The sequence below is a fragment of the Oryctolagus cuniculus genome, chromosome 18, assembly GCF_964237555.1.
Source record: "Oryctolagus cuniculus chromosome 18, mOryCun1.1, whole genome shotgun sequence".
In the NCBI taxonomy this organism is placed as follows: domain Eukaryota; kingdom Metazoa; phylum Chordata; class Mammalia; order Lagomorpha; family Leporidae; genus Oryctolagus; species Oryctolagus cuniculus.
Genome location: NC_091449.1, coordinates 3,340,057 through 3,367,643, shown reverse-complemented (window position 1 = coordinate 3,367,643; position 27,587 = coordinate 3,340,057). Strand labels below are relative to the sequence as shown.

The window sequence follows — 27,587 nt, the reverse complement described above, 5'->3', positions numbered from 1 at the left end:
GTGCCGGCCGCGGCGGCCATTGGAGGGTGAACCAACGGCAAAAGGAAGACCTTTCTCTGTCTCTCTCTCTCTCACTGTCCACTCTGCCTGTCAAAAAAAAAAAAAAAAAAAAAAAGTGAAACTCCTGCAGTTAAGAAGGAGTGCAGAGCTGATTATACGCATCAACACGGATTCGATGTGAGGACTGAAATCGTGGCCAGTCACAGCGCGGGAAGGATGCTCACCACGTGAAAATCTCATTCTTCAAGAAACACTGCATATTTTTATTAATTTACTACCTGGCATGGCTCGGTGCATAGAATACCCTCTATTCTGCGTTTTCTGATTTGCTCTTCCTACCCTGATTTTGTTCTGCATACGCCGAGGTCACTGTACATCCTTAACTACATCTCTGACCATCAACGACGTAAAAATAACCGACAGTTCAGACACGCAAAACCAGGAAGCCTCCTTTCACCCCTAATTGTCATTCCCCTGCCACTCGCACCGATTCTGTCGGCACTAAAGCGGGAATGTGGGTTACCCAGACCAAGAGCCTTCAAAGCCCCACACCAATCTCCCTGGAGAAGGACTGCGAGAGGTGCCGCAGGCCCTCTGGACGCAGGTGAAGCTGTAATTAAGCTTAGTCCTGGCCAGCGCCGCGGCTCACTAGGCTAATCCTCCGCCTGTGGCGCCGGCACACCGGGTTCTAGTCCCGGTCGGGGCACCGGATTCTGTCCCGGTTGCCCCTCTTCCAGGCCAGCTCTCTGCTGTGGCCAGGGAGTGCAGTGGAGGATGGCCCAAGTGCTTGGGCCCTGCACCCCATGGGAGACCAGGAAAAGCACCTGGCTCCTGCCTTCGGATCAGCGCAGTGCACCGGCCGTGACGGCCACTGGAGGGTGAACCAACGGCAAAGGAAGACCTTTCTCTCTCTGTCTCTCTCTCTCACTGTCCACTCTGCTTGTCAAAAAAAAAAAAAAATTTTTTTTTTAAATTAAGCTTAGTCCTCCCAAACTGGTGCGATTCCAGCTCACAAAAACTTAGTGAACAGCCAACACTGTGGGGAATAGGAAGATACGTCAACGTTCCCCTTACGGTTTAGCAAAAAGCTTAGTACAGTTTTATTTCAGGCTCACAACGTTGTAGGTTTAGCATTGTCACCCAGTTTGGGGAAAATTAATCCTTTCTTTCAGGCAGAGGGAGAGAGGGGTCCTCCATCTGCTGGTTCATCGCCCAAACGGCCACAGCGGCCAGGGTGGGCCAGGCTGAGCTCCATCCGGGTCTCCCACGTGGGTGCAGGGGCCCGTACTCGGGTCATCTGCTGCTTTCCCAGGGGCATTAGCAGGGAGCTGGGTCAGAAGTGGAGCAGCCGGGACTCGAACCTCCCAGGCTACGGCTTGATGCAACCACACCGCCAACCGTCAGGTACGAATTTAAGCTTACAGGGCACTGGAAATGTGTGTGAGGCAGTGGCTAGTCTTTTTCTTTCTTTTTAAAGATTTACTTATTTATCTGAAAGAGTTGCACAGAGACAGGAGAGGCAGAGAGAGAGAGAGGGAGAGAGAGGTCTTCCATCCGCTGGTTCACGCCCCAGTCGGCCACAACGGCCGGAGCTGCGCCGATCCGAAGCCAGGAGCCCGGAGCTGCACCCGGGTCTCCCAGGGGGTGCAGGGGCCCAGGACTCGGGCCGCCTCATGCTGCTTCCAGGCCGTAGCTGGGAGCTGTGGGAAGTGGAGCAGCCGGGACTCGAACCCGCCCCACTGGATGGAGCGCCGGGCGCCTAGCCCGCCGCACTGCAGCCCCCCGGGTGTTTTGAGTGGTTCCTTCCCCACTCCGGACTCCCTTTTCTCCTGTCTGTAATGCGGCGGCCGTGCACAAACACGAGGCCGCACGCGGGAAGCTGCTCCGTGGCCAGTCACGGTGAGAGGCAGCGTGGGCCCGAGCGGAGCGCGGACCTTTCCGCCCCGAGCCCGGAGTTTCCGGCCGGAGCACCTTCGCAGCCTCGCCGCTGCGCCTGTCCTCGGAAGTAGGGATTGCGCTCCTGCAGCGGGGCCTTCGCTGGCCGCCGTGTCCGCCCGGAGAGGCGGCGCCGGTGACGGGCCCGGCGGGCGCAGGGGGCGGGCGGCCCCAGCGCCGCGGCGCTCCCTCCGGGAAGGCGGGGACAGAACCCCGGGATTCACGGCTGGGGGCGGGCACCATCGAGAGCTGGGCGGTGCATAGAGGGGACGGGGCGGAGGGCAGCGAGAGGCGGCGTGCGGCTAGACGGGCAGGGGCCATAGAGAGGCCCGCCGCGGCTAGAGGGGCCGGCGCGGGGCGGTGTGGGGAGCGCGGTTGGCCTCCGGAGGAGCTCGGCGTGGGGGCTGGGGTGCCGGCCGGGCTTTCGTGTCGCTGCCGTTTGCAAACGGGGCGGGTATCTGTTACCTCGTAGGGTCGTGGAACAGCAAACAAAAGGCCTCATAATGGCAGCTGTTGGTCGTTTGAACTCACTGGTGGCGGTTCTGCGCACACGCTGCTGCCTGCGATGCCAGCGCCGCCTATGGGCACAGGTTCGAGTCCCAGCTGCTCGACTTCCGATCCAGCTCCTGCTGACAGCCCGAGAGAGCAGCAGGAGAGGGCTCAAATGCATGGGCCCTTGCCACCCACGTGAGACCCAGGTGGAGTTCTGGGCTCCTGGTTTCACCTGTTGCAGCCCCAGCCATTGTGGTCATTTGGTCATGAACCAGCAGATGAATGGTCTCTCTGTCTCTCTAACTCTGCCTTTCAAATAAATAAGTAAAAATAAGAGAAAGAGATGCCAACAGCTGGAGCTAGAACAGTTTGAAGAACAAGTTAACAGCAACATGGAAGTAGAATGCGCACACAGAGCAGGTATCCGACTATACAGATAGACCACGTGTTTGGACAGGGACGTGGAGCAGGTGCCGGGCCATTTCAGCGTGCACGGCGGTGGAGCAGGGCTTCCCCACCTCAGCTGTGGGCTGCACGCTGCGGCTTCGTTCAGAGCAGGTGTGGTTCGGGGAGAAGTGACTGCAGAGGGCTGACGGGCACAGCCTGGGCCAGCGGGCACGTCAGCAGCCCGGCTGAGGCTTGGCCTCTGGTCCTCTGCCCCAAGCCACAGCCCCAGTGTCGTCGGCAGGAGAAGCCCTGCCGATCCGGCCGAGGTGCCGCTCAGAGCGCCAGCCGTCACAAGCCAGGAAGGCTTGAAGTGCAGGGAGGCCCGAGGGGGCCCGAGCTCCCGGCACGGAACAAGGCACAGGGGCTGCAAGCAGGACATCTGAATAAGGCTGTGTTTCCGTGAATGCTGCGGCTGTTGGTTCATGCACGGTAACAGGTGCCCTGTACAGGGGCAGTCCCGTCACCGGGGACCTGGGCACTGTGTGGGCATCTGCTTTGAATGGCTCTGAACGTCTTGTTTGGGAGGCAGAGGGACAGGTCTCCCGTCTGTTAACTCCCCAGATGCCCACAAAGAAGCCAGGAGCTCCATCTGGCCCTGAGGAGGCGGGAGCCCAAGTCCTCCAGCTGTCTCCCCCGCTGCCCCGGGCGCTGGGGCCCAGAGCGGGGCCGGGACTGGACCCGGACTCCCCCGCGGAACCCGAGTGTCTCAGCTCACTCCTGAGCCGCCTAGGCCGAGTGCCTGCTCCCTCACAGCTGTCTTTCCTGTAGCTCCAAATTCTGTGCCGCCTGGTTCAGAACGCTCTGTCTATTCTAATGTGGGATTCGAAATTCTGTGATTTATTAGAGTCAAGTCTATACGTGAATAACTCTAAAGTGGCCCAAAGCCAGCAGTGTGTGAGGAGCACACAGACACAGGATCGCAGGGCGCTTAAAAATGCGTGGAGAAGGGGTGCATGGGAACCGCCGCGGGTGGGCTGACGGAACTCAGGTGGCAGCGTCCGTGCGCGCTGCTGTAGGACCAGGATCCCGGAGCGGAGGTGGCCTCGGGCTGAACCCCAGGGCCGCTTCCGGCCCGAGGCCGCTGCAATCGGGTTCTCTTTCTTCTGACTTCTCCCTGCCCGGGGACACGCGGCTCCCCGCTGTCCCTTTTGCACGGGCTGGTTTTAAACTGTGAGAAAACACACACAAGATGGATCATTTTGACCGTTGTTAAAGGCCAGTCGCCGGGATCCAGTCCAGTTACACGGCAGTGCCGCCGTCTCCGCTGTCCACCTGTGGAACAGTCTGGCCACGGAGCCGCAACTGCCCGGCCCCGCCTGCGGCTCCTCGCCCTCCTGGTCTCGCAGCATCGGCCTCTTCTTGGGCCCGCACTGTTGCTGACGTTTTGAGAGAGAGAGAGAGCGAGAGAGCGCGCGTCTAGAGGGCCTGTGTTGCGGGGACTGTGCCAGGCCAAAGCCCGAAGCTGGGCCCTCCACCAGGGTCTCCCGCGTGGACGGCGAGGACCCAAGTCCACGGGCCGTCCCCGCTACATCAGGAGGCTGCACTTGAAAGCTGGGCTGAGGCCAACTCGGATCTGACATGAGGTGCAGGTGTTCCGGGAAGGTTCTTGTTTATTTGTTTTTTAGGATGCAGTGACTTATTCGATTAGTTACTTCTTTGGGAGGCAGAGTGACAGAGAGGCGGGAGGGACAGAGAGGCCTTCCATCCGCTGCCTCCCTGCCCAGTGGCCACACGGCTGGGCCAGGCAAGCCCGGCGCCTCGTCCCAGGCCAGGCGGGTGCAGGGCCCGGCCCTCGGCCACCGTCCGGGGCTCCTAGGCGCGGGGCAGGGCGCTGACCCGAAGGGGGGCCGCGGCGGGGCTCACCCCTGCCCCAGGCTGGCTGCCAGGGTAAGCGCTGCCCGTCGCCTCTCCCTTTCCGCTCGGCCAGTGCCCTGGGGCTTGGGCGTAGCCTTCAGCGGGCAGCGAGGAACAAGACGAAGGCCGTGACCTCCCGTGGGTGGCCGTGCTCGCCTAGAGGCCCGTCCCGCACGCGTCCTGACGTCATGACCGCTGCTCAGGGCGTCCTGACGTCATGACCGTTCTCACCTAGACGACGGTCTCACGGCGTCCTGACGTAATGACCAATGCTCAGGGCGTCCTGACGTCATGACCATTCCTCACCTAGACGACCGTCCCTCAGGCGTCCTGACGTAATGACCGTTCCTCACCTAGACGACCGTCCCTCAGGCGTCCTGACGTAATGACCGTTCCTCACCTAGACGACGGTCTCACGGCGTCCTGACGTAATGACCAATGCTCAGGGCGTCCTGACGTCATGACCATTCCTCACCTAGACGACCGTCCCTCAGGCGTCCTGACGTAATGACCGTTCCTCACCTAGACGACCGTCCCTCAGGCGTCCTGACGTAATGACCGTTCCTCACCTAGACGACGGTCTCACGGCGTCCTGACGTAATGACCAATGCTCAGGGCGTCCTGACCTCATGACCATTCCTCACCTAGACAACCGTCCCTCACGCGTCCTGACGTCATGACCGTTCCTCACCTAGACGACCGTCCCTCACAGCGTCCTGACATCATGACCGCTGCTCAGGGCGTCCTGACGTCATGACCGTTCCTCACCTAGACGACCGTCCCTCAGGCGTCCTGACGTAATGACCATTCCTCACCTAGAGGACCGTTCCTCACGGCGTCCTGACGTCATGACCGCTGCTCAGGGCGTCCTGACGTCATGACCGTTCCTCACCTAGACGACGGTCTCACGGCGTCCTGACGTAATGACCAATGCTCAGGGCGTCCTGACCTCATGACCATTCCTCACCTAGACAACCGTCCCTCACGCGTCCTGACGTCATGACCGCTGCTCAGGGCGTCCTGACCTCATGACCATTCCTCACCTAGACGACCGTCCCTCACGGCGTCCTGACGTAAAGACCGCTGCTCAGGGCGTCCTGACGTCATGACCGTTCCTCACCTAGACGACCGTCCCTCAGGCGTCCTGACGTAATGACCATTCCTCACCTAGACAACCGTCCCTCACGCGTCCTGACGTCATGACCGCTGCTCAGGGCGTCCTGACGTCATGACCGTTCCTCACCTAGTCGACCGTCCCTCACGCGTCCTGATGTAATGACCACTGCTCAGGGCGTCCTGACGTAATGACCGTTCCTCACCTAGACGACCGTCCCTCACGCGCTCTGACGTAACGACCGCTGCTCACGGCGTCCTGACGTAACGACAGTTCCTCACCTGGACGACCGTTGCTCATGTCATCCTGACGTAGACGACTGTCTCTCATGGCACTCTGAGGTACTGACCGCCCCTCTCGGCGTCCTGACGTAACGACCCTTCTTCACCGAGACCACCGTCGCTCACAGAGCTCTGACGTAATGACCATTCCTCACGGCGTCCTGACGTAACGACCGTTCTCGCCTAGACGACCGTCCCTCATGGAGCTCTGACGTAATGACTGTTGCTCACCTAGGAGATTGTTCCTCATGGCGTCCTGAAGTGATGACTGTTCTTCACCTAGACGACCACTGTCACGGCATTCTGAATAACGACCGTTCCCAGTGGATACCCACCCCCCACCGGGATCCCCCCTGAATGCTGGCCTCCCCACCTGGATCCCCCCCCTGAGCTCTGGCCTCCCCCACCTGGATCCCCCCCAGCTCTGGCCTCCCCCACCTGGGTCCCCCCCCTGAGCTCTGGCCTCCCCACCTGGATCCCCCCCCCAGCTCTGGCCTCCCCACCTGAATCCCCCCCACAGCTCTGGCCTCCCCACCTGGATCCCCCCCCAGCTCTGGCCTCCCCACCTGGATCCCCCCCCAGCTCTGGCCTCCCCACCTGGATCCCCCCCCCACGAGCTCTGGCCTCCCCACCTGGATCCCCCCCCAGCTCTGGCCTCCCCACCTGGATCCCCCCCCAGCTCTGGCCTCCCCACCTGGATCCCCCCCAGCTCTGGCCTCCCCACCTGGATCCCCCCCCCAGCTCTGGCCTCCCCACCTGGATCCCCCCCCAAGCTCTGGCCTCCCCACCTGGATCTCCCCCCCCCGAGCTCTGGCCTCCCCACCTGGATCTCCCCCCCCCGAGCTCTGGCCTCCCCACCTGGATCCCCCCCCGGCTCTGGCCTCCCCACCTGGATCCCCCCCCCGAGCTCTGGCCTCCCCACCTGGATCTCCCCCCCCCGAGCTCTGGCCTCCCCACCTGGATCCCCCCCGGCTCTGGCCTCCCCCACCTGGATCCCCCCCCACGAGCTCTGGCCTCCCCACCTGGATCCCCCCCCAGCTCTGGCCTCCCCACCTGGATCCCCCCCGGCTCTGGCCTCCCCCACCTGGATCCCCCCCCACGAGCTCTGGCCTCCCCACCTGGATCTCCCCCCAGCTCTGGCCTCCCCACCTGGATCTCCCCCCAGCTCTGGCCTCCCCACCTGGATCCCCCCCGGCTCTGGCCTCCCCCACCTGGATCCCCCCCCACGAGCTCTGGCCTCCCCACCTGGATCCCCCCGCAAGCTCTGGCCTCCCCCACCTGGATCCCCCCCCATGAGCTCTGGCCTCCCCACCTGGATCCCCCCCCCAGCTCTGGCCTCCCCACCTGGATCCCCCCCCAAGCTCTGGCCTCCCCACCTGGATCTCCCCCCCCCGGCTCTGGCCTCCCCCATCTGGACCCCCCCAGCTCTGGCCTCCCCACCTGGATCCCCCCGAGCTCTGGCCTCCCCACCTGGACCCCCCCGGCTCTGGCCTCCCCACCTGGATTCCCCCAGCTCTGGCCTCCCCACCTGGACCCCCCCCGGCTCTGGCCTCCCCACCTGGGTCCCCCCCCCGGCTCTGGCCTCCCCACCTGGATCCCCCCCCCCAGCTCTGGCCTCCCCATCTGGGTCCCCCCCCCCCGGCTCTGGCCTCCCCAGGTCCTCAGCTCTGGCTTCCCAGTGGACAGCCTCTTCCTTGAGCCAGACTGCTCGGCCTCTCCGTCTGTGAATCCCAGGAAGGATCCCGGCGCCCGCAGGAGGCTCGGCCCTCACGGAGGCCTTCCTCTTTCGCAGGGCTGTGGCTCACAGCGCTTTCCGTTTCCAAGAGAACACCGCCAGTGTTTAGATGTCCACGAAGTGGCGCACCGACTTCCGCTCTAACCCCGGCACACCTCCGTCCGCATGGACGTGCCCGTCCCAGGCACTGCGTGGGGACGCTGCGGTCCGCTGTTTGGACTGTGCGGGTGGACAGCTTTCCACTCGGGGCGGTGCGTTCGTGGCACGGAGCGGCTCTTCGCGCAGCTGTGGCTGGACGGCACCGCGCCGCCCGGCTCCGCCGTCTATTGGGACAACACGCCGGACTGCAGACTTCACAACAGAGGGTCTGAGTGCTTGGCGCTGGACACTCAGAGCACAGCTTCAGCGCCGGCCGGCCCCCTGGCCGCGTCGCCTCCCCGTGGAGGACGTGACGACGGGGCGCTCCATGAGGCAGTCTAGCCCCCACGGTGGGGGCTGGCGTGACGGAGCCGTGATTAAGCCTGGGCGCCAGTTCTGGTCCCGGCTGCTCCGCTTCCAATCCAGTCCGCAGCTAACGCATGGGGGAAGCAGCAGAAGGTGGCCCAAGTGTCGGGCTCCGTCCACCCGGTGGGAGTGGGGGATCCGGACGTAGTTCCAGGCTCCTGGCTTTGGCCTGGTCCAGCCCTGACCATTGTGGCCATTTGAAGAATGGACCAACGGATGGAAGGTCTCCCTCTCTGTCTGCAACTCTGCCTTCGAAATAAATCTTTTTTAATTTTTAATTTTTTTAATTTTTTTTTATTTTTGACAGGCAGAGTGGACAGTGAGAGAGAGAGAGAGACAGAAAGAAAGGTCTTCCTTCCGTTGGTTCACCACTTCACCAATGGCCGCTGCAGCCAGCGCGCTGCACCAATCCGAAGCCAGGAGCCAGGTACTTCTCCTGGTCTCCCGTGGGGTGCAGGGCCCAAGCACCTGGGCCATCCTCCACTGCACTCCCTGGCCACAGCAGAGAGCTGGCCTGGAAGAGGGGCAACCGGGACAGAATCTGGCGCCCCGACCAGGACTAGAACCCGGTGTGCCGGCGCCACAAGGCGGAGGATTAGCCTAGTGAGCCGCGGCGCCGGCCATAAATCTTTTTTTTAAAACCCCACTTTCCCCAAACTGAACTCGCTCTGCAAGACCAGCCTCAGCCCCCTCCAAGGGTGAGGAATCCGGGACGCGGTGGCTTCCCAGGAGGCCACACCTCTCAAAGGTTCCACAGCTTCGGCACAGCTGCGCTGGGGACCAAGCCTCTGGGGCACACAGGAGCCCCGTGCGGGCCTGAGACGTCGCCTTCTTGTGTCAACTCCTGTCAGACTCTCCCGCCTTGAGGCTGAGCTTGGCGGCGCTGCCGCGCGTGTGCCGTGGGGTTCGCAGTGGACGCGTGTCTCAGTCCTGTTGGGTAGTTGTGCAGGAGCGGAACGGCTGGGGCACGAGGTGGGATTGTGCACGTTTGAGGGACGCGCCAGGTTCAAGTCCTGCAGCGCCTCGCGCTGGGGCCCAGGGCCTTCACACACCGCTGGTCGCTGCAGGCGCCCACACCGTCCATTCAGCTTCCCTTCCAGGCCCTCCCTGTCACACCTGCCCCCCAGACTGGACAAGGGCCTTCAGCAAGGAAGTGGCGGACACGCCCACCCTCGGTGACTCAGGCCTGCGGCAGGGCGCCATGTAGCACCGGCAGGTCAGTGTAACGTCCCCCTACTCGGTTCCCCTCTCCCAGGCTCCTACCTGGCCGTTGGGAACGAGGGACCCGTCAAGTGAGATGCGGACGGGATGTTTCGGTGGACTTCTGACAAGGGGTGTTAGCGTGGCCTCCAGACACAGGCAAGGGGTCCAACATCATCGTCATTCAGAGACGCCGGTTGGAACCGGACGGACGTGCACTGCACCGCCGCTGGTGGGGCTGACGTTAAAGGGACTTTGGCACCAAGCACGCGCAGTCTCCGGCATCCGCACACAACAAGTGGGGGCTGGCATCCGGCAAGGGGTGAGTCCGGGAACATTCTGACTGTGTTACTCACAGTGGACTGAGACGCACAGCAAACATCCACTACCACAGAGATACCTAAGTAAGTAAGAAAGTACGTAAGTAACGGGCGGTCGTGCAGGGGGATCTGCCCAGCGCGGGAGTTGTTGATGACACCATTGAGGATCGCAGAGAGTGCTGAGTGAAGGAGGCCGGACACAAAACAGTACCTGTGGCGCAGTGGTCTTTGCAGGAGCTGGGCATTGGCGTGGTGGGGAGCGGGCGTGGGCACTGGCGTGGTGGGGAGCGGGCGTGGGCATTGGCGTGGTGGGGAGCGGGCGTGGGCACTGGCGTGGTGGGGAGCGGGCATGGGCATTGGCGTGGTGGGGAGCGGGCGTGGGCATTGGCGTGGTGGGGAGCGGGCGTGGGCATTGGCGTGGTGGGGAGCGGGCATTGTGGCACAGAGGCTTAGGCCACGGCTCGCAACACTGGCCTCCCATTTCAGAGGGCCGGTGTGCGTCCTGGCTCCGCGCTGGATGCCGACTTCTTGCTAATGCTCCTGGGAGGCCGGAGATGGTGGCCCAAGTACTTGAGTCTCGGCCACCTGTGGGAGACCAGGATGGAGTTCCTGGCTCCTGGCTTCAGCCTGACCCAACCCCAGCTGTTGCAGGCTCTTGGAGAATCAACCAGCAGATGAAGATCTCTGTCTCTCTCTGTCTCTGTCTCTGTCTCTGTCTCTGTCTCTGTCTCTCTCTCACTGTATCTTTCCAATAAATTAATTTAAAATATTTTGAAGTTGGTCGGAATGGTGGCTGTCCTTGATGAGGGTTACTGACCAGGGGGGACATAAAGAAGAAACGTTACATGGCCCAGTGAGTGTGCTGGTGCTTGGGGGTGACATGCACACATCCATCCGTCTCTAATGAGTCTTAAGACTGTGTAGTTTGCCTGACTTACACCTCGACGTGAGGGAAAGAATGACGACCTCTCTGGTAGATAAGGAAACGATTTGCCGGACGGGGAATGAAGCCACCGAGCGGCGCTCAGATCCATCTAGAGAGACATGAGGTCTGGACTTTAAAAAAAGATTTATTAGAGGCCGGCGCCGCGGCTCACTAGGCTAATCCTCCACCTAGCGGCGCCGGCACACCAGGTTCTAGTCCCGGTTGGGGCGCCGGATTCTGTCCCGGTTGCCCCTCTTCCAGGCCAGCTCTCTGCTGTGGCCCAGGAGTGCAGTGGAGGATGGCCCAGGTGCTTGGGCCCTGCACCCCATGGGAGACCAGGAGAAGCACCTGGCTCCTGGCTCCTGCCATCGGATCAGCGCGGTGCACCGGCCGCGGCGGCCATTGGAGGATGAACCAATGGCAAAGGAAGACCTTTCTCTCTCTCTCTCACTGTCCACTCTGCCTGTCAAAAAAAAAAAATTAAAAAAAAAAGATTTATTAGAACGGGAGGGGCAGGGAGGGAGAGAGGGGGCGGGCACATCTCCCATCTGCTGGTTCACTTCCCAGATACCTACAACGGCTGGGGCTGGGCCAGGCCAAAGCCAGGAGACTCCCTCGGGATCTCCCACCTGGGTGGCAGCAGCCCAAGCAGTAGGGCCAGCATCTGCTGCTTTCCCGGGTGCATTAACAGGGCGCTGGGTCAGGAGCAGAGCAGCCAGGACCTGGCTCTCCAACAGGGGGTGCCGCTGCTGCAAATGGCAGCTTAACCCCCTGCACCACAGGGGCCGGCGCTGGGGCACAGCGGGTAGAGCCCCAGCCTGCAGTGCCGGCATCCCATGTGGGTGCCGATTCCTGTCCCAGCTGCTCCTCTTCCAGTCCAGCTCTCTGCTGTGGCCTGGGAAAGCAGTGGAAGATGGCCCAGGTCCTGGGGCCCCTGCACCCATGTGGGAGACCTGGAGGAAGCTCCTGGCTTCTGGCTTTGGATTGGCGCAGCTCCAGCCACTGTGGCCAATTGGGGAGTGAACCAGCAGATGGAAGACCTCCCTCCCTTCTCTCTCTCTCTCTCTCTCTCTCTCTCTGCCTCTCCTCTCTCTGTGTAACTCTGACTTCCAAATAAATAGATAAATAAATAAATCTTAAAAAGCAAGCAAGCAAGCTCTGTGCTTCTCCACCCACATTCCCTCTCTGGCCCTTGTACCCGACGTCGCTGAGAGGTAAGAAGGCCTATTTTGCGTTGCACCCCTGGCTCTGGGTCTCCGTCTCATCTAAGGACCTTCTCCGAAACCCCAGCCTTGTGAGGTGCAGCTGCGAGCCCTGGGAGACTGGAGGTGGGGGCGCACGTTGGGAAGCTTTGGGCTCTGTCGCCCCCGCCAGGCGCCCGGGAGAGTCCTGGTAGTAGCAGGTGTCAAGTCCACACCAAACCAGGCGCAAGGTGGCCCGAGGCGGGCAGGCAGGCAGGCAGGCGCTCCCGTCCCGTCCCGCCCGCACCTGTGTGACCTCAGAGGCCCGGCCACGGCAGACACTTCAAAAAGCATTGGTTGGCGCAGCAGTTAAGCGGTCGCTGGGGACACCTGCCTGTCACGTGGGAGGTCCTGGGATGAAGCCCCGCAGCCACTTCCAATCCAGCTCACCACGCCTGGGAGGGCAGCGGGCCGTGGCTCAAGGACCTGGGCCCCTGCCACCCGTGTGGGAGACCCGGGTGGAGTTCCTGGCCCCTAGCTCCGGCCTGGCCCACTCCTGGCCATTGCAGGCATTTGTGGAGTGACCCAGCGGGTGGAAGGGCGCTCTCTCTCTCTCTCTCTCTGTCTCTGTCCCTCTCTCCTCTCTTTCTCTCTATCTCTGTCTCTCTGGCTCTATCCTCTCTGTCTCTTTGTCTCTCCCCTCTCCTCTCGCTCTCTCTCTGTCTCTCTCTTTCTGTCTCTGGCTCGCTCGCTCTCTCTCTCAGATAAGTGAATGAATGAATGGATAAATATTTGTTGAACGAGACTCAGGACAGCGGAACGAAAGGCTTTTGGAACTTCTCCTTGCAGGGTGTGTGTTTCCTACCGGGAGGGTCTCACGCGAACACCCTCCCCCTTGCCACTGAGCCCCTCATGGCTGCCAAGCGCTCTCCGAACGTCAAGCAATGTCCTCCGACCCCAGGCGCAGACTCTTGGGCGCCTCTTCCTTGGCCTGCATGGAGGGCAAGGGCCGTGCTCCGAGGGGGAGGTCCCGGGACGAGAGGACGGCGCCGTGGGACGGGCGGGGCCGGCGGGGAGCCCTGCCTGGCGGTGCTCGGTGAGCATCCGCGGGGCGCAGGGCGGGCGCCATGGACCCGCGAGGGCGCCACTGGGGGATCCCAGGGGACACAGGACGGGCAGAGACCAGGGAGGCCCCGGGGCGGGGGCCCTGGGAGTGGGCAGTGGGAGGCGACGGGAGAATGGGATGCAGGCTTTCGTAGGCGACAGCTCTGGTGGGGTCCCCGGAAGGGACCTTGGCGTTGGGGAGTTTGGGGGAGCAGGGGTGCGGGGGGGGGGAGAGGGCTCCCCGACGGGGAGGAGGAAACCTGGAGCGTTCCGGAAAGGGAGCGGGAACCGCGGGCCACACCGCCCTGCGGCGGTTTCTCCCGTGGCGGAGCCGGGGCGTCGTCCACGCCAGAGCCCAGGCGACACCTGGGGTGCCTCTCCTGGGGTCAAGGCCAGGGCGCACCTTGCCCACTCGGCCGCCCTGGGGGTGAGGCGGTCAGGCAACACGGCGGTCCGTGCCCACGCCGGCCCAGCCACTGCGCTCTCTGCCCCGTCTGTCTCTTTGTGAAAAGACTTATCCATTTGGGAGGCAGACAGAGAAAGAGGTCCCTCTGCTGCTTCACTCCCCAGATGGCCAGGGCTGGGCCAGGCCGAAGCCAGGAGCCAGGAGCTTCCTGCGGGTCTCCCACGCGGGTGCACTGGTTCCGGGCCCAGTGCTCCACCCCCAGTCCAGTTCTCAGCCGATGCCCGCGGGAGGGCGGTGAAGATGGCCTGCGCTCACACGGGAGACCTGCATGGCGCTCTGGGCTCCTGGCGTGGCCTGGCCCAGCCCTGGCCGTGTGGCCATTTAGGGAGTGAACCAGCAGATGGGAGACCTCTCTTTCCTTCTGTCCGTCTCTCTGTGACTTTTCCAAGAAATCTTTCTTACTTTTTTTTTTTTTTTTTGACAGGCAGAGTGGACAGGGAGAGACAGAGAGAAAGGTCTTCCTTTGCCGTTGGTTCACCCTCCAATGGCCGCCGCGGCCGGCGCGCTGCGGCCGGCGCACCGCGCTGATCCTAAGGCAGGAGCCAGGTGCTTCTCCTGGTCTCCCATGGGGTGCAGGGCCCAAGCACTTGGGCCATCCTCCACTGCACTCCCTGGCCACAGCAGAGAGCTGGCCTGGAAGAGGGGCAACCGGGACAGAATCCGGTACCCCGACCGGGACTAGAACCCGGTGTGCCGGTGCCACAAGGCGGAGGATTAGCCTGTTGAGCCGCGGCGCCTGCCGTTACAAGAAATCTTTTAAAAAATGTTCACTTATTTATTTATTTGAAAGGAAAGAGAGGTCATTCACGTGCTTCCCAGACACCCCCACGGCCAGCCAGGGTCGGGACCCGAGGACCTGGGAGTGGGGCGCACGTTGGCCGGAGGCTGAGTAACCGGGACACGGGCCCGGCCCCCTGATGGGGGATGTGGTCCCCCGTCCAGCCCGGAGCTCATCCTAAAGACCGGTCGCCTCTTGTCGCACCTGTGCCCCTAAACAGACTCGCTCCGTGGCCACGCTGAAGGGGCAGCAGGAAGAGACCCAGAGGGACGGGCGGCTCCCACGCTGGCCAGGCGCTCGCCATGGGCCCAAGGCCCTGCCTTCCGCACGCTCCCGTCTCACCCCGGGCACTCTGGCCCTGCGTGTGCCCAGCACCCTCTGCCACCTGGCTGTCCCAGCCGGCCGGGGTGACCCAGCGTCTCCCGCCGGCTCTGCCCCCCACATTTTGCCAAGTTGGCCCGCTGCACCCCACGGCTACTCAGGGACTTCCCGCACGGTTGTGGAGGCCAAGGCCAAGGAACTGAGGGAGACTAGAGCCCGGTGCGGTTTCCGGCCACCATGTCTTCTCTGCAGGGAGGGGACACCACCCTAGCCGGCCCCGGGCCACTGACTGCCCCTCCCTCGCCTGTTTGCCCACCCTTGGGTTCCCCCAGCTGTCCAGTGGGTGGCTAGCAGCAGCAGATGGAGCGCTGGCCCCTCTGGCTTTGGTTCCTATCTGGACAAAGACCTTTTGTTGCTCTTTGTCCTGTAGAAAGAGGGCCCCCTCCAGGGAGGCACTGCAGAGGGTGGCTGGCTGGGGTGACCCAGCGACTCCCGCCTGCTCCGCCCCCTTTGCCCTTCCTGGGGCTGGAAGACCGAGGGTTGAACAGAGTCCCTGTCGCAGGCAGTGTGAGCTGACGTTTGGGGGCTCTGCCCCCTGCAGCTGGAGGGGAGAGAGACTGCCCAGAGGGGCACAGGGCTTTTCCTGGAGCCTTGGAGGCTGGGGTGGGGGCGCCAGACAGACCGGGAGCAGAGGCTGGGGTGGGGGCGCCGGGTGGACCGGGAGCAGAGGCCGACAGAGGCCGGGGTGGGGGCGCCGGACGGACTGGGAGCAGAGGCCGGGTGGGGGCGCCGGGCGGACCGGGAGCAGAGGCCGGGGTGGGGGCGCCGGGCGGACCGGGAGCAGAGGCCGACAGAGGCCGGGGTGGGGGCGCCGGGCGGACCGGGAGCAGAGGCCGGGGTGGGGGCGCCGGACGGACTGGGAGCAGAGGCCGGGGTGGGGGCGCCGGGCGGACCGGGAGCAGAGGCCGGGTGGGGGCGCCGGGCGGACCGGGAGCAGAGGCCGGGGTGGGGGCGCTGGGCAGACCAGGAGCAGAGACGCGGCAGACCAACCTTGGCGTGGGTGGAGAACTCGGAGTGGCTCACTGTGGCACTCCGGGCTGGGTTGGATGAGGCCAGGATTTTGCAAAGGGGTCAGGTTGTGAAAAACCACGAGTGCCCAGGTGAAGGGTTCCTGCTGTAGGCACAGACGGGGGGGGGGGTGCCTTTTAAGTAGCCATGTCAGAGCCTTCGGAGCCGGCAGGCTGGTGAGGGGCTCCCGGGAGATGTCCGGCTGTGGGCAGGGGTGCGGGGAGGAGGTCCCGGGCAGGCACCAGCTCGCCAGCCTTAGCGCGTGGAGCTGTCAGACCCTGGTGTGGCGCGGGGCTGTGAAGCCCGGGAGTGGCGGGGGGTGGGGGGAGACGTGGCCGGGCCACCGCACGGGGGGCCTCGGATTCGCACCACTGGACTTGGGCTTGGTCCCAGGGCTGACGGGGACCGAGGACGGGGTTTGTTCGTATGGCGCACGGGTGTGAGAGGAGCGAGCCGGTGTGGGAAGGCAACTGGAGGCCATATCGGCGAGGAGGCTGGTGCAGGGTGCAAGAGGAGAGGCAGGGCTGGGGCCGACGTTGGGGGGGGGGCGTGGCTCTGTGTGCATTTCAGGGGCGGGTGGCACGGGGCCTTTCTGGTCCTCAGCCTCGTGTCCCGGGGTGGGCAGGGGTTTGGAGCACTGGGGCCGATGATGCCCGACTTCCGGTGGGCGACAGAATCCCTTCACTCTGTCATTCAACATTGGAGTGCACCCCTGCCCTCTTCTAGGACCCTGGCTGGGTCACAGAAGTCTTGATTTTAAAGTTACTTTCATTTTATTAGAAAGGCAGAGAGAGAGGTCTTCCACCGCTGGGTCACTCCCCGGGTGCCTGGAGCTGGGCCAGGCTGAGGCCGGGAGCCCAGAGCTCCGTGAGGGTCGGCCAGGTGGGCGGTGCGGCAGGAAGCCAGGGCAGGACGGGGCTGAGACCTGAACCCAGTGTGGGGTGCGGGCCTCCCGGGCGGCGACGCGGACGCTGAGCCAAACGCCCATCTCCGCTGGATCGGACCACAGAGTAGACCGGGGCAGAGCCGGACAGCAGGGGAGGCAGAGTAACACCGATCAGAAAGGAGCTAGGCCCTCACAGGTCCTGACGGGGACAGGACATGGGTGGGTCAGGCCAGGGACACCCCCCCCCCCCCGAGTGACCCTGCCCCAAATGCCAGCAGTGTAGACGGAGGGTGTCACTGAAGCCCTCTGGGGGCTGTGACCCCGGGTGCGGGAAGGCGACAGTGGCCGGTACTAAGGGGGGGGACCCTCTAGGGCAGCGCTGTCCAGCAGAACCAGGATGTGGGCCCGGCATGATGCTGAAAAGTCTTTAGTAGCCATGCTGAAAAAAAAAGGCAAAAAGAAACCGGTGGTGCTAATTTTAATGAATGCCTTACTTAACGCAGTTACTATCCAAGGTAATTATCAAATGTGATTCATGGCCGGCGCCACGGCTCACTAGGCTAATCCTCTACCTTGCGGCGCAAGCACACCAGGTTCTAGTCCCGGTTGGGGCACCGGATTCTGTCCCGGTTGCCCCTCTTCCAGGCCAGCTCTCTGCTGTGGCCAGGGAGTGCAGTGGAGGATGGCCCAGGTGCTTGGGCCCTGCACCCCATGGGAGACCAGGAGAAGCACCTGGCTCCTGCCATCGGATCAGTGCGGTGTGGCGGCCATTGGAGGGTGAACCAACGGCAAAAGGAAGACCTTTCTCTCTGTCTCTCTCTCACTGTCCACTCTGCCTCTCAAAAAAATAAATAAAAAAAATCTATTAAATGTGATTCAGCGTGGGAAGTGTTCCTTGGGGGCGGGCACCCGTGCCGTGGGTGAAGCCAGCACTTGGGAGGTCCCCGCCTCTCTGCTTGCAGCCCAGCTCCCTGCCAAGGCCTGAGAAGGCCTGGAGGAGAGCCCAAGTGTCCGGGGTCCCTGCCGCCCACGCGGGAGCGCCTGCCTGCTGACTTTGGCCCAGCGCCAGCTCTGTGCAGGCATCTGAGGGCCGAGCCAGCACACGGAAGATCCTCTCTCTCTGTCATTTTTCCTTGCAAAGAAATAAAGGTTTTAAAAAGTAAAAATCACTCAGGAGATGGCTTCTGCCCCCACCTCGGGTACTGCATCTTGGGCGTCTGTTTGGTATTGTGTACCTACAGCAGGTGTCCGGGCCGACGCACAGTGTGAGGGGCTGGCCGCCCCCCCCACCCCCAGCAGGGGCCCTGGCGGCCCCCATCACTGCCACCGGGGGCCCTGGCCACCCCCCTTCCCACCTCCCCACTGCCACCTGGGGGGCCCTGGCCGCCCCCTCACCCCCGCCCGGCCTTCCCCGGGGGCCCTGGCCGCCCCCCCACCCCCGCCACCCAGGGGGGCCCTGGCCGCCCCCACCCACCCCTGCCCGGGGCTCTGGCCGCCCCCCACACACCCGAGGGGCCCTGGCCGCCCTCCCACCCCTTTCCTGCCCCCCCACCGCCACCTGGGGGGCCCTGGCCGCCCCCTCACCCCTGCCCCGCCTCCCCCGGGCGCCCTGGCCGCCCCCCCACCCCCGCCACCTGGGGGGCCCTGGCCGCCCGCCCACCTCCTTCCCACCCCCCCCACCGCCCCTCCGGGGCCCTGGGCCCCCCCCACCCCCAGGGCTCTGGCCGCCCGTCTGGAAGGCATAGCTTGGGGAAGCCGATCTCGGGCTGGGATTAACGATGCTGCTTCAATGGAGGGAGGTTTCCTGGGGAAGGCAGAGGGTTTCCAACTGCAGCTGAAGGTCGCCAAGTCGAGACCCCGCTCCCAGTGCGCCTAGGAACTTCATTTGTGTGCATTTTAAATACTGCCCAGTACAGGGGCCGGTGCCGGGGCGGGTAGGCTGTCTGCCTGTGGCACCAGCTGTCCGTGTGGGCGCCGGTTCCCTGGTTCGAGTCCCGACTGCTCCTCTTCTGATTCAGCTCTCTGCTGTGGCCTGGGAAAGCAGTGCAGGATGGCCCAAGTCCTTGGGCCCTGCACCGGCGTGGGAGACCCAGAAACTCCTGGCTCCAGCCTGGCCGCTGCGGCCATTTGGGGAGTGAACCAGTGGATGGAAGGAAGCCTCTCTAACTGCCTATCAGCTAAATAAAGCTTTAAAAAGTACTTTTCCCAGTAGAACGTTCACGTGAACCCCCCCCCCCCAAGATTTGTGGTCGAAACCGTCTTGCAGCTGCCCGGGGTCAAGTGTCCACTCGGGGCCGGTGAGGTTTGAAGAAGGGGAAGCGATGCGTGCGCCGCACGGGCCCGCGGCAGGTGCTTGGTGTGCGGTGAGCGATGGGCAGCAGGCGCCGCTGGACAGCGCCCTAGGAGGTGGCCCCGCCGCGGCCTCGAGGGTCACCCGAGCCTGCGAAGCGCCCCTCGCCCTCGGGCGGAGGAAGTGGACACTCCCGGGCGCTCCAGGGCCCGGTGGGACGTCAGGCCCGAGACTCAGCCGCGGGCTGCCGATTTCTCAGGCTCCGTCCCAGCCGCTGACCGGCCCTGTCCGAGACCCCGGCGGCACCGGCCGCTCCCACCCGGGGGGCTGCGTCCTCGCCGGCGCTCCGCCGGGGCGGAACCTTCGTGCGGGCCCCGCGCGCGCTTCCGGCCGGCGCCTTTTCCCAGGGACGCCGCCGCCCCTCGCGCCCCCGCGCCCGCGCCCCCGGGTCCCCGCGTCCCCGGCGCCGCCGGCCCGGAGCTGCCCCCGGAGTCTCGGTGCCGACGCCGGCGCTCGCCAGGGGGAAGCCCGGCGCCGCCCGGGACCTCGGCTCGCTCCTCCGGACCCGAGAGGCCGCCGCACCGGGTACGGGGGCCGGGATGGGGGGAGGAGCCTGGGCAGGGCCGGGGGTGTGGGCTGGGGCGCCGGGGTGGGGCGCGGGGAGCCCGAGGGCCCCGGGCGGTGCGGCGGACCTGGGGTGGGGCCGGCTGTGCACGCGGAGGGGGCTTGGGACCGGGAGTTGGGTGGGGGGAGGAACCCGAGGCCCCGCAGCCCGCGGCGGTGTGGACGGAGACCCGCGTGCCAAGTGGGGAACTGGGTCAGCGGGGCCCCGGGGGTGGGGCCGGGGGCGTCCGCAGCGCCAGCCGCGCCCCGAGCCGGGGAAGGGGCGAGGGCGGGCCGCCGGGACCCCAGGAGGGCTCGCAGCGGGAGACAAAAGAGGCCGGGGCTGCGGGCCGTGTGCGGGTGCGGGTGCGCGCGGGGCCGGGGCGAGGACCCGCGAGGAAGCGGCGGGTCGCGGCCACGCCTCGCCGGGTTCGCCTGGACGGCGCCTGCGAGGTGCCGGCTGGAGTCCTGGGGTCTGGAGGCTGGGGCGGGGGTCGGCCCCCCATTTCCCCAGGGGTAGTGGCCATCGTAACCCGTCTTCCCTCCACCGCTTCCAGCCGCCGGGTCTGGAGGTGCAGGCTGGGGCGGGGGTGCGGCCCTGGGGGGGCGTCCCCCCATTTCCCCAGGGGTAGTGGCCATCGTAACCCGTCTCCAGCGCTCCCAGCCGCCGGGTCTGGAGGTGCAGGCTGGGGCGGGGGGCGGCCCCCCATTTCCCCAGGGGAAGGGGCCATCGTAACCCGTGTCCCCTCCACCGCTTCCAGCCGCCGGGTCTGGAGGTGCAGGCTGGGGCGGGCCCCGGGGGACGTCCCCCCATTTCCCCAGGGTAAGGGGTCATCGTAACCCGTGTCCCCTCCGGCGCTCCCAGCCGCCGGGTCTGGAGGTGCAGGCTGGGGCGGGGGGGGCGGGCCCCGGGGGGCGTCCCCCCCCATTTCCCCAGGGGAAGGGGCCATCGTAACCCGTCTCCCCTCCACTGCTTCCAGCAGCCGGGTCTGGAGGTGCAGGCTGGGGCGGGGGCGCGGCCCTGGGGGGGCGTCCCCCCCATTTCCCCAGGGGTAATGGTCATCGTAACCCGTGTCCCCTCGCCGCTCCCAGCCGCCGGGTTTGGAGGTGCAGGCTGGGGCGGGGGGCGGCCCCCCATTTCCCCAAGGGAGGGGTCATCATAACCCGTCTCCCCTCGCCGGGTCTGGAAGCGCAGGCTGGGGCGGGGGCGCGGCCGGGGAGGCCCAGGGGGGCGACCCCCATTTTCCAGGGGAAGGGGCCATCGTAACCCGTCTCCCCTCGCCGCTCGCAGCTGCCGCTCCCGATGCTGCTGCTGCCGCCGCGGCCGCCGCACCCTCGGGCCGCCTCCCCGGAGGTCATGGACCCACCGCCCCCCAAGGCGCCCCCGTTCCCCAAGGCGGAGGGCGCGCCCTCCACGCCCTCGGCGGCGGCGGGGCCTCGGCCCCCGCGGCTGGGCCGCCATCTGCTCATCGACGCGAACGGGGTCCCCTACACGTACACGGTGCAGCTGGAGGAGGAGCCGCGGGGCGCCGGGGCCCCGCGCGAGGCGGCCGCGGGCGAGCCGGGCCCGCGCAAGGGCTACAGCTGCCCGGAGTGCGCCCGCGTCTTCGCCAGCCCGCTGCGGCTGCAGAGCCACCGCGTGTCGCACTCGGACCTCAAGCCGTTCACGTGCGGCGCCTGCGGCAAGGCCTTCAAGCGCTCCAGCCACCTGTCCCGGCACCGCGCCACGCACCGCGCCCGCGCCGGGCCGCCGCACACCTGCCCGCTCTGCCCGCGCCGCTTCCAGGACGCCGCAGAGCTGGCGCAGCACGTGCGGCTGCACTGAGGCCCCGCCTCGCCGGGCCACCCGCGCCACTCCCGCACGCTCCCTGGCTCTGCGGAGGTCACCGCCTTGCCCCGGGCCTCGGTTCCCCCGTCTCCTTCCCACCCCCCGCGTCCGGCCGTGCGACGAAGACCGAAGCCGCCGGCCCCGCCGAGCTCCGCGCTCCCCTGCGTGGACAGCGCGACCGGAGGGGCAGGGGCCCGGTCCGGCTCGAGTCTGTGTCTGCCCCGATCTGCCCCTCCACCGCCCCCCCTTGGCTCAATAAACATTCCGCACTCGGTCCCCGGGCTCTTCTTTGCGTGCGGCGCGGGGCGCGGGGCGCGGGGCGCGGGGCGCGGGGCGCGGGGCGCGGGGCGCGGGGCGGCCCCGGGAACCTTCCTTCCGGCGCGTGTTTCCGGCCGGAGCCGTTTCCCGCACGCCCCGGCGCCCCGCCCCCGCCGCTGCAGCCGCGGACCCTCGCCCCGCGCTCCCGGGCTCCTCCCGTCTTTGCGGGCGCCGCCGGCCTCCGCGGGAGCGCCCGTGCTGCCGCCCGCGCCGCCGCCCGCAGCCGCGGAGGCGGTGCGGCGCCGCCCCTGGCCGCCCGGACCTCGGAGGCCGCTGCACCGCGTACGGGGGCCGGGAGGAGGGCGGGCCGGCGGAGGGCACCTGCGGGCCGGCGTCCCGGGGGGCGTTCCCCGCGCGGGTCCCGCGAGCCGCAGGTGGTGGTGGATGGGCGAGGACCCCGGAGGACCTGCAGGTAGGTGGGCGAGGGGCGTGGCCGCGGGGCGGGCGGGAGCCTGGGGGTCCCGAGGTGGCGGCCGGCCGGAGAGGGCGTGGGCCGCGGGGAGGCGGGAGCGGCCTCTGCGTGACCACAGGGACGCGGCCGACGCCGGAGGCCCGGGTGGGGGCGCGTGGGCGGCGCTGGGGCGGGGTGAGGCCTGGAGGCCCGGGGGGCGGGGTCCAGGGCCGCCCTCCGAGGAGGGGCCTGGGGCGGCCGCCCTGGACCCCGGGAGCCCCGGAGGGTGCGGGTGGAGTTGGGGTGGGGGGCGCGCAGCGGGCGCTCTGAACTCCGCTCTCCCGCCCGCCAGGCCTCAGCCACGCCGCCGGATGCTGGTGCTGCCGAGCCCCTGCCCGCAGCCCCCGGCGCGTGCCCGCGCGCAGGCCATGGAGGCCCCGGAGCCGGGCCCCTCGTCGTCCGCGGGGTCCCCGCAGACCTCGCCCCCTGCGCGGCTCAGCCACTACCTGCTCATCGACACGCAGGGCGTCCCCTACACGGTGCTGGTGGACGAGGCGGCGCCGGGGCCGCCGCGCGCGGACGGGGGCGCGGCGCAGAAGAAGTGCTACAGCTGCCCCGTGTGCTCGCGCGTGTTCGAGTACATGTCCTACCTGCAGCGCCACAGCATCACGCACTCGGAGGTGAAGCCCTTCGAGTGCGACACCTGCGGGAAGGCGTTCAAGCGGGCCAGCCACCTGGCGCGCCACCACGCCGTGCACCGCGCCGGCGGGGGCCGGCCGCACGGCTGCCCGCTCTGCCCACGCCGCTTCCGGGACGCGGGCGAGCTGGCGCAGCACAGCCGCGTGCACTCGGGCGAGCGCCCCTTCCAGTGCCCGCACTGCCCGCGCCGCTTCATGGAGCAGAACACGCTGCAGAAGCACGCGCGGTGGAAACACCCGTGAGCGGCCACGCGCCGCCCCGCAGGCCCCGCCCGCATCCCCTCCGCAGGCAGGGCTTGGGGAGGAGCGCGCGGAGGGGGAGACCCCCGACCCCCGCCCAGCCCTGGCTGTCCGCGGTGGGCCCCGGGCGCGGCGTGCGCGGACTCCGTGGCCTCTGGGAGGCAGCCGGGGCCCAGAGCTGCGTCCCGCTGCCTACTCCCGGCCAGGGCCCGAGACTGGACGGACGGACGGCATCCGGTGTGTTTTGGGGTCCCCGAGGTGCAGTGCACCGTGACAGACACACCGCTGCAAGCATTGACTCGCGAGTGCGTGGGACGCCGCGCTTCTGTGCCATTAGCGCCCTCTGGCCTGCGCGGGTGGACGAGGCTCCCCTCTGAGACTTAACCACGCACGCACGCCTGCGCTGCAGAGAGAGACCCATGTAGGGCGCGCGGCCCCGCGGGGCCCCTGCCCGCAGCTTTCCCGGGGGCGCAGGCGCGGCCGGCCGGGCCTCGGGGTTAATAAACGCCTGCCTTCCCACCCCGCGTGCCTTGCCTGCTCCGCGCGAGCCTCCCGCCGCGAAGGGGCCGCGGCTGTGCCCCCTACCCCGCCGTCTGACTGTGGACAGGTGCGGGGGCGGGCTTGCTGCGCGTGTCCACCACCGCGCGGTGCCGGGAGGGGTCGGATTCCCCCATTCTACAGGTGAGCACACTGAGGCCGGAAGCACGTCCTCCGGGCTGGCACGCAGCCTCTGAACCCCTCATTTCCCGGGGAGAGGGGGACCCTCCCCTTCCTGGGAACCGATCGTGGGGTCTGCCCTGGCCGGGCCCTGGGTACACACACCACGATCTTCCTCCTCTTCAACTTTCCCACACCGCCCTCCCCTTCTCGGGGGACCGTCGCCACCCACCCGAGGGACCCCTGCAGCCAAACCATCTCGCTGGGATGGGAATTTCGTGACGCTCCCTGCCTGAGCTTCGTGCAGGGCGGGGGAGTGCTGTAAGGGGCCGTCGCGCAAGTGCGGCCCCCGGCCTCTGCCGAAAACGGCGGGGTCTCACCTGGGTGCCAGGGCTCCGGGAGGAGAGGCGCCGGGCCGGCTGGACCCTGCCTCGCCGAGTTCCCCGCGTCCCGCTCCGCCGCCCAGTCCGGAGACCCGCTCCGCCGCCGCCCCGCCCGCTCGCGGGCGGGTGGGCGCCTCCCTTCGCTCTCTGTGACACTTTGCAGACGCTCCCCCGCGCCGGGCATGGGCGCCGCCGCCGCCGTCGGTCCGCGGCCCAGATTCCGCGCGCGGGTGGGTGAGCGCGGGCAGCTCCGGCCCCTCGGACCCGGGGCACGGGGCGGGGGAGGTGGGGAGGGGGATGGTGGCCGCGTCCGCACCCTTGGCCTATTATTGCAGGGACAATCCCCCCCCCCGCCACGGCCGCTCCCCCTCCCACCCGCGGGACAAAGGGCGGGGGCGGGGGGCGCATGCCCACGCGTGACCTTCCCCCGCACTGCGCACGCGCCCAGCCCCCCCCGTCATGGGGGAGGGGCCCTGCTGGCTCCAGGCGAGTGCGGGGGAGGGGCGTGGGACGACCGGGAGCCGGGAGTCGCCGCGCGTGGGCCGAAGTTGGGGCAGCTTCTCCCTGCACCTGCGGCTCGGTTGGGCCTGCAGAGACCCCTTGCGGGGGGTCCTCGCCGTGCGGGCCAGGGGCTCCCTGTGCCCCAGCAGCCCCGGGGTGCCCAGGCCCCAGCCGTCCGTCCGGGTCTCGGCTAGGCGCCCGCAGCTCTGGGTCCTGGAGCATGGGGTCCCCTCCCCCCCAGACCCCGGGCGGGCCCCTCCATCTGTGGCTGCTGTTTCTGTCCAGTGCCCCTGAGGCGCTCCGCTGCGGGGTCCACAGAAAGCCCGGCGATGAACGAGCGGAGCGGCCGGAGGCGGACGAGTGAGGACGCGGGGCCGCGGTGGGGGGCGGCCCCGGCGGGGCCTGCGGCCGCCTGGCGCGTGACCGCGGGCCTCTCCTGTCCAGTGAAGAAAGACGATGAGGGCTTTGAGGTCTCCGTCCCCTTCGAGGAGGCGCCCCCGCTGGACTCGCAGCTCTTCTACAGCCTGAACTCCTCGCAGGCGGGCTTCGAGGGTGAGCGGCGGGGGCGCGGGGGCGCGGAGGCGCGGGGCCGCCGGCCCGCAGGGTGACCGGTGCGCTCCCCGCCGCAGAGCCCGCGGAGGCCGCGTCGCCCACCCTGGCCCTGATGAACAGCGTCAAGGCGCAGCTGCACCTGGCCCTGGAGAGGAACTCGTGGCTGCAGAAGCGCATCGAGGACCTGGAGGAGGAGCGGGACTTCCTGCGCTGCCAGCTGGACAAGTTCATCTCCTCCGCGCGCGTGGACGCAGGTGGGCGCGCGGGCCGCGACCCCGTGCCCCTGCCCCCTCCCGTGCTGGTCCAGGACCAGCAGCAGCCCGGCCGGTTTACTGGCGGACCCACGCGTGCTGACCGCCGCCCAGCCCCAGCGGGGCCCCTGCTGCCCCTCTCTCTGCGAGCCCCCTCCTCCCCAAACCCGGCGCCACGCACGGGCCCGTGGTGCCCGTGCCCACGCTGTCAGGATCTGGCTGTCTCCCCCGCGGATGATTCCCGCGACGGTCGGGCCCCTGGGGAGCCCAGTACAGGGCCTTTCCAGCACCCGTGTCCCCGGGGAGCGCCCCCGGTGCAGCTGGAGGCCTTGGCTGTCCCCGGCCTACCAGGCCCAGAGCCCCTGTCTCCCGGGCTCCCACTGCCCTCCAGGGGCTCTGCGGGTCAGCGCGGCCGCCAGGCGTCCGGCCTGGGCCCGCCGTTCACCTGCGGGCTTTGCTCTCCCCCGCCCCCCATCCCACCCCCAGAGGACCACTGCCGGGCCAAGCCGGGGCCCCGGCGGGCGGAGGGGGACAGCCGCGGCGGCGCGGGGGGCGAGGCCTCGGACCTGGAGTCGGCCGCCTCGTCGCTCAGCGCCGCGTCCGAGGAAGGCAGCGCCGGCGAGAGGAAGAGGCAGAGGCCGCGGGCGGGCGCCGGCCGGAGGCGCTTCGGGAAGCCCAAGGCCCGGGAGCGGCAGCGGGGTGAGCGGGGGCCGAGGCCCCGGGGCGCGCGCCCTGGCCCCGCGCGCCGCGGCCCCGGCCCTGACCGCCGCCCGCTGTCCCCCCGCAGTGAAGGACGCCGACGGCGTGCTGTGCCGCTACAAGAAGATCCTGGGCACCTTCCAGAAGCTCAAGAGCATGTCGCGGGCCTTCGAGCACCACCGCGTGGACCGCAACACCGTGGCGCTGACCACGCCCATCGCCGAGCTGCTCATCGTGGCCCCCGAGAAGCTGGCCGAGGTGGGCGAGTTCGACCCCTCCAAGGAGCGCCTGCTCGAGTACTCGCGCCGCTGCTTCCTGGCCCTGGACGACGAGACGCTCAAGAAGGTGCAGGCGCTCAAGAAGAGCAAGCTGCTGCTGCCCATCACCTACCGCTTCAAGCGGTGACCCGTGCTCGCTCAGATCCAATAAAGAAAGACGAGAGACGTGACGCTCGGGCAGACGGCGCCCGGAATTTAAGTTAAAAAATTAAAAATAAAACAGAGACGTGACGCTTTGGCACAGACTGGGCCCCAGCGTTTTCCTCGGAGGGGAAGCGAGGGGTTGGGGAGCACAGGGTGGGGCGAGCCCCCCGGGGGCGGCGCCGTGCGTTAGCGGCGCGGGGCCCGACGACCCCCGGCATGGGCGGTCCCCGGGCGCGGCGCGGCGTGGCACGGCGGCCGTCTGCCGCCAGGGGGCAGCAGCGCGACGTTGGCCGCGTCCCGGAAGTGGTGCTTCCACCGCCTTCCACGCGTGCGCGCGGCGGCAGGGGTGCGAGAGCGCGGACGCAGTTGCCAAGACAACCGGGAGCGGGCGGTCGTGCTTAACGGTCGGGAACTCGGACTCCTTTTAGGCAGGGAAAGCCTCGCGCACGCGCAGTGGGGGCCCTGGAACCCGACACCGCCACCCCGCCTCAGACCGACCTCCGCGCAGCCGCAATAGCCCGCCTCAGCCCCTGCGCAGGCGCGCAGAGCCGCGCTGGCAACCTCCGCAGCGGCCGCGCGCGCCCTCCAGCCCGAAGGCTGCTGCTGCCTCGCGCAGCCGCCTCAGGCGCTCCGGAGAGTCGGCCCTTCCTTCCTTCCTCTCTCCCATCGGGAGAGCCAGGTGCCGAGAGCCCGGACCCCGCCCCCTTCTCTGGACCCGGGCCCCGGACCCACCTCGCCTCCGTCCTCCCTCCCTTTTCGGTTCCCGCCGCCGGAAGGAGCCGAAGCGCCGCCGGAGAGAGCCGAAGCCGCTTCCGTGAGGGAGGGGCTTCCCGAAGCCGCGGCGGAAGGAGCCGAAGCTCTCCGGTAGGGGAGGAGTGCGCGAGCGGACTCTCCGGAAAGAGCCGAAGCCTCTGGCGAGCGCCGAAACCCTCGGAAAGGTCGTCGGCAGTGGCCGATTGCTTAGGCGGGTCCGGCGGAGCAGCGCGGCGGATCTGCAGAGGGAGAGACTGGGGCGGTTGGAATTGTCGGGAGGAGCCGAACCCGCGGAGAGGGCTCTGCGCCGAGGGACGCGAGGACCCGCGAACACAGCCGGACGGCGAGGCGCTGACTTCCGGAAAGTTACGGAAACCCGAGACGCCGGCC

At 67.4% G+C, this 27,587-nt stretch overlaps 3 protein-coding genes across 5 annotated transcripts; all 3 read left to right on the top strand.

The window, feature by feature from the left end:
- The first annotated feature begins 20,807 nt into the window (after positions 1 to 20,807).
- On the top strand, positions 20,808 to 21,606 carry ZNF580 (zinc finger protein 580). The gene has a single exon (XM_070063613.1). It carries the CDS (start codon positions 20,808 to 20,810, stop codon positions 21,327 to 21,329), a length of 522 nt encoding a protein of 173 aa, XP_069919714.1. The 3' UTR covers positions 21,330 to 21,606.
- Positions 21,607 to 21,736: 130 nt separating this feature from the next.
- On the top strand, positions 21,737 to 23,498 carry ZNF581 (zinc finger protein 581). The gene is made up of 2 exons (XM_070063604.1): positions 21,737 to 22,062; positions 22,394 to 23,498. Exon 2 carries the CDS (start codon positions 22,413 to 22,415, stop codon positions 22,980 to 22,982), a length of 570 nt encoding a protein of 189 aa, XP_069919705.1. The 5' UTR covers positions 21,737 to 22,062; positions 22,394 to 22,412; the 3' UTR covers positions 22,983 to 23,498.
- A 665-nt stretch (positions 23,499 to 24,163) lies between these two features.
- CCDC106 (coiled-coil domain containing 106) lies at positions 24,164 to 26,543 on the top strand. 3 transcript variants are annotated; one of them, XM_070063611.1, is made up of 5 exons: positions 24,164 to 24,253; positions 24,806 to 24,880; positions 24,965 to 25,072; positions 25,150 to 25,326; positions 26,111 to 26,543. In XM_070063611.1, the coding sequence occupies exons 1-5, from the start codon at positions 24,202 to 24,204 to the stop codon at positions 26,425 to 26,427; spliced, it is 729 nt and encodes a 242-aa protein (XP_069919712.1). In that variant the 5' UTR covers positions 24,164 to 24,201; the 3' UTR covers positions 26,428 to 26,543. The 3 variants fall into 3 exon arrangements, with proteins under 3 accessions (XP_069919712.1, XP_069919710.1, XP_069919711.1); XM_070063609.1 differs by lacking the exon at positions 24,164 to 24,253 and adding an exon at positions 25,810 to 26,022; XM_070063610.1 differs by lacking the exon at positions 24,164 to 24,253 and adding an exon at positions 25,810 to 26,022 and having other exon boundaries at positions 24,850 to 25,072.
- Positions 26,544 to 27,587: the final 1,044 nt, after the last annotated feature.